This window comes from Zea mays, chromosome 5, assembly GCF_902167145.1.
Source record: "Zea mays cultivar B73 chromosome 5, Zm-B73-REFERENCE-NAM-5.0, whole genome shotgun sequence".
NCBI lineage: Eukaryota > Viridiplantae > Streptophyta > Magnoliopsida > Poales > Poaceae > Zea > Zea mays.
Window position 1 is genome coordinate 8,197,510 of NC_050100.1, and position 4,267 is coordinate 8,201,776.

The 4,267-nt window shown below is 44.7% G+C and overlaps 1 protein-coding gene across 1 annotated transcript; it reads right to left on the minus strand.

The window, feature by feature from the left end:
- Positions 1 to 441: 441 nt before the first annotated feature.
- On the minus strand, positions 442 to 2,485 carry LOC100216551 (uncharacterized). The gene is made up of 3 exons (NM_001142973.1): positions 2,319 to 2,485; positions 2,008 to 2,152; positions 442 to 975 (listed from the first exon to the last, which is right to left on the minus strand). The coding sequence occupies exons 2-3, from the start codon at positions 2,122 to 2,124 to the stop codon at positions 679 to 681; spliced, it is 414 nt and encodes a 137-aa protein (NP_001136445.1). The 5' UTR covers positions 2,125 to 2,152; positions 2,319 to 2,485; the 3' UTR covers positions 442 to 678.
- Positions 2,486 to 4,267: the final 1,782 nt, after the last annotated feature.

A 4,267-nucleotide genomic window follows, 5' to 3' on the forward strand; every position in this document is an offset into this window, starting at 1 on the left:
CCCTAATTATGATACTAGATACATTTTTTCTGGACCTAGTCATGAGTAGTGATTTTAGAGACTACAAATTATCCATAGTAGAACTAAGGTCTAAGGACGTGTTTGGTTGAAGATTGGAGGAAATGGAACGGCTCTATTCATATTTTCTAGATGTTTGGTTTCCAACAAAAGAGAAGCGGAGTGGCTCCTGAACTCTACACTCGTATAGCTCCCAACTAAACAAAGAAACCAAATAAATAATAGAATGGCTTTATTATGCTTGCCAAACACTAAATAGAATGGTTTCATTCTCAAAAACTAGAATGAAGCCGCTCCATTCTAGTAGACTTTATAACCATAAACAGACAGCAAACAGGTGCAAGAATAGCAGGTCATGACAACCAACCAGCACAAATGACAAATTACAAACCTGAGCCCCAACTGGCCACTGCCCAACAGCATAAACCGAATACCAGATAGTCATATAATAACTAAATAATTATCCAGGTTTGCACCCTTGAAGTTAACAACTCAACACAAACACAGTGTCCAAATAACTGAAGCAGTACCAGGCAAGCGTTACACAGGAGAAGGGTCACTCCAACCTGACAGCTCAACTAAAACCTACACGACGACAAGGACTCCAGAGGAGCACACAGAAATGTCCAGTTTAAACTAACAATGTGCATTCCCTAGTCTTCACTCCTTGGAGGACTTGTTGATCAGGGACTTGTGGATGTGCGGGATGACGCCTCCACCTGCGATGGTGCCCTTGATGAGGGTATCCAGCTCCTCGTCTCCGCGAATGGCCAACTGTAGGTGGCGAGGGGTGATACGCTTCACCTTCAGATCCTTGCTAGCGTTCCCAGCCAGCTCCAGAACCTCGGCAGTTAAGTACTCCAGGATGGCGGCGGAGTAGACGGCTGCAGTGGCACCAACGCGGCCATTTGCCTGAGTCCTTTGCTTCAGCTGACGGTGGATTCGTCCAACAGGAAACTGAAAGCACAACAATGAACATTAGCAATCCGTATCAAAGTTAAACCCTGCGTAGTCAGAGCATAACAATAGAGCTAGTGTATCAAAGTCAAACCACGCCAACATCAAAGCTGTGTTAGCAGACCATAATCTCCAAGAATCCAGGGACTACAAATAATAATATGTAAGCACCAAGGCTAGACGATCAATAAGAAATGCTAGGCCAGCAGCACCATGTAATGACAAACAAGTTCCACCGCCAGTGAAATTGATGCAACAAAACACAAGACAAGCCAAAACAAAGTACAACATTTTGCATAGAGGATGCATTAGCTTAGTACAGTACATCAAGTCCACGAGATTTCATTTCCCTTTCCATCTTAGGGCTAGTTTGGGAACTCTATTTTCCCAAAGAATTCCCAAGGAAAAATGAACTAATTTCCCTTGGGAAAATAAGGTTGCCAAACTAGCCCTCACTGAGGGTACCATTTCCCTGTGAGGAGTTCTGACCAGATGAATCAATTACCACGAAATCTAGACTGCCCAAACACAAGTCAATCACGCACTGCCTCAGCATCATGGAAAATTTTAAAACCCTATCATAGGCTGAAACCATAACCTAAGAACATACAATTGCTCAAAAGAATGAACTTCAATCGTGAGCATCGTAACCCATCCAACACAGCGAGACAGACCAAGCTCTGCTTTAGATCTAGATTCTAGAAGTTGGCAGAACAAGAAAAACCCTAATTTTTTTAAATGACAACTAGCGCGCGCAACCTTTTCAAAACAGCAGCTCATCTAACTCGGACGCGAATCTACTGCCTTTCGAGATCATTCACAAAACGAGGGCACCCCAGCTAACCGTACGGAACCTAAACTGGTCAGACATAATGCGCATGACCGCGTATAGAGTATACACAAATCTCATACGCAGCAGCCATGCCCGCGCGCGGCAGTTCAAATCCAAACGAGCCCTAGCACGCGCGGCACGCAAGGCAAAAGGAACGGAAAGGATGGCACGGAAGGAGGAGGGGGGGTTGCGCAAGTCACCTGGAGGCCCGCGCGGGAGGACCGTGAGATGGGGGCCTTCTTCCCCTTGTCCTTCTCCGCCGACTTGGCCGCCGTCGTCTTCGCGGCGAGCAATCCTTTTCCTCCCTTCCCAGCCATCGCCTCCGCTCCTAGGAAATTCGAGACCCTGCGCAGAAGAAAGCGAACCCCGACGGCGCGCGGGCCGAATCAGCGCAGATCGACGGCCGAATCGGGCGGATCCCGTCGCCGATTCGGGAAAACAAACGGCGAATCGCGCCAATCGGGTCGAGGAGTTCGGATAAGACGGCGGGTGCGGCGGAAGAAGCCCTCACCTGAGTTTTCGGTTCCCTCCGACTCCTTCCGCACGCCACAAACAGAGATTTTTTTCCCGCTTGGCAGCCGACTTATTATAGGCGGAGAATCCTATCCGACACCTCTAGGTACGCAGATATTTTCAGCGAGACGTAGCAGTTCGGGGGTTTGGACTGTTCTGTCAGAGATTGTAGTTGGGTGTGCGGTTTTAGAAAGAACTGGGGTGGTATATATAAAAGTCGAAAAGCTCAGGTCGCGAGCTCGTGGCGAAGACAGCGGCGGGACTTGTGCGCGCGGTTACACCTGCCTGCAACGAAATTTTCGAAATGCCGCTTGGCTCCCGTAAATGCCAGCGTGCCAGGGCAGAAACGGCCCACCGCAAACCCCGGAAATTTCTGATCAAAATTCCAGATATTCGAGAGGCCGACGTACAGAAAATTACAAAAGAGATGTTTATCTATGAGTCGAAACTACCTAGGAGAATATTTCGCCAGTCACTCCAACTAAGTCCACCGTTTATAAAGTCAATAATATAATGCACATGTGTATTGGGACGGCATATATTATAATTTAACTTAACAAAAGTATATAAAGTTATGAGTTGAAAAAAAAGTTCAATCTCCTTTTTTATAACTTGTTCGGTCCTCGTGACACAATGCGGGTGCGTGTGGTCAGTGGCGTAGCTAGAATTTTTCGGTGAGGTATGTCATTAGAATTTTTTTATAAATAATTTAATATAATATATAATAATTTGGTATATAGTTCAAAATATAACACTGTAGATTTAACATTTAAGTCTATAAATGTATATATTAGAATGCAAATATAATATATATCAGTATTTTTTATATAGATCTTGGTTGGCTGGTGGTCCGGTGGGCCGGCTTAGGATATGTCGTGGCCCACCCGGACCACCCACTGCCTACGCCTCTGCGTGTGGTTTCATGTCCTGTTGGGTTTAGATATTTTCTCATAGTCCATCTGTAGGTTAACGGCACATTAACAAAACTTGGGTGGTTTCACATCCTATCTACAGGGTAACGGTCACTGGTAAGGGAAGAGGAGTAGACCTAATGTTTTACGTGTGACCTAGCGAAACTGATGTTAAATAATAACTAGTTGGGTGCCCGTGCGTTGCCACGGTTTTTTTATCACATAAGTAGATATTATTCAAATGAAATAGTTGTTCAGACATGTTTCAAACTCAGATTTTCTATAAAGCTTCATGTAGGTATACTCATTTAGCCTCCTTGAAATTTTCAAACTCATCAGTGTTATAGTTGCCATCGGTATTGTTTTAAAGACACATGTCCCCATGCATCGATGGAATAACAAAACATCATGAATGAAACAAATTTGCATACTTGATAGGTGTGATGTTGACTTGTCTTGTTTATGAACCAATGCAACTATATGAACACGAGGTGAAGCATGAAGCCTCGCAAGCATGCAAACATCGGCCAGTAGGTTCCTTACGATGTCTAAAATGGACACCACTGCTTGGTCTGACACCAAGATTCAGATCTCGCCAAATCTTCATGCGCTTGTCCCCCTTAGACTAGCCACATTCAGCTCTTGTTAGTTCTTCATGCGATTGTCTGTAACACTATTCAACTTTTGCTAATTCTTCATGTGCTTGTCTTGGTAGTGACCACGACGGTTGAGTCTGTCACATCCCGCAGATCAAGCATTGACTGAGATCTCATGAGAGCTGAGAACAGCTGGGCTGGACGAGTTGCAGACGGAGAAGCAAAAACACCAAGTACAAGCCCTCTGGCCTTAAACAAACAAAAAACACTAATAAGCTAGTTGTAGCAACAAAGCTTGATGAAACTCCAATCCACATGCATCCTTTAGAGTACATAATAAACCAACTACCATTTATGGCATCATTGCAAGTCAAGGAATCTATCTATACACCACCAGAAGTGTGCAAGCCGAAAAAGAAAGTAAAAGGGATATAACAGTT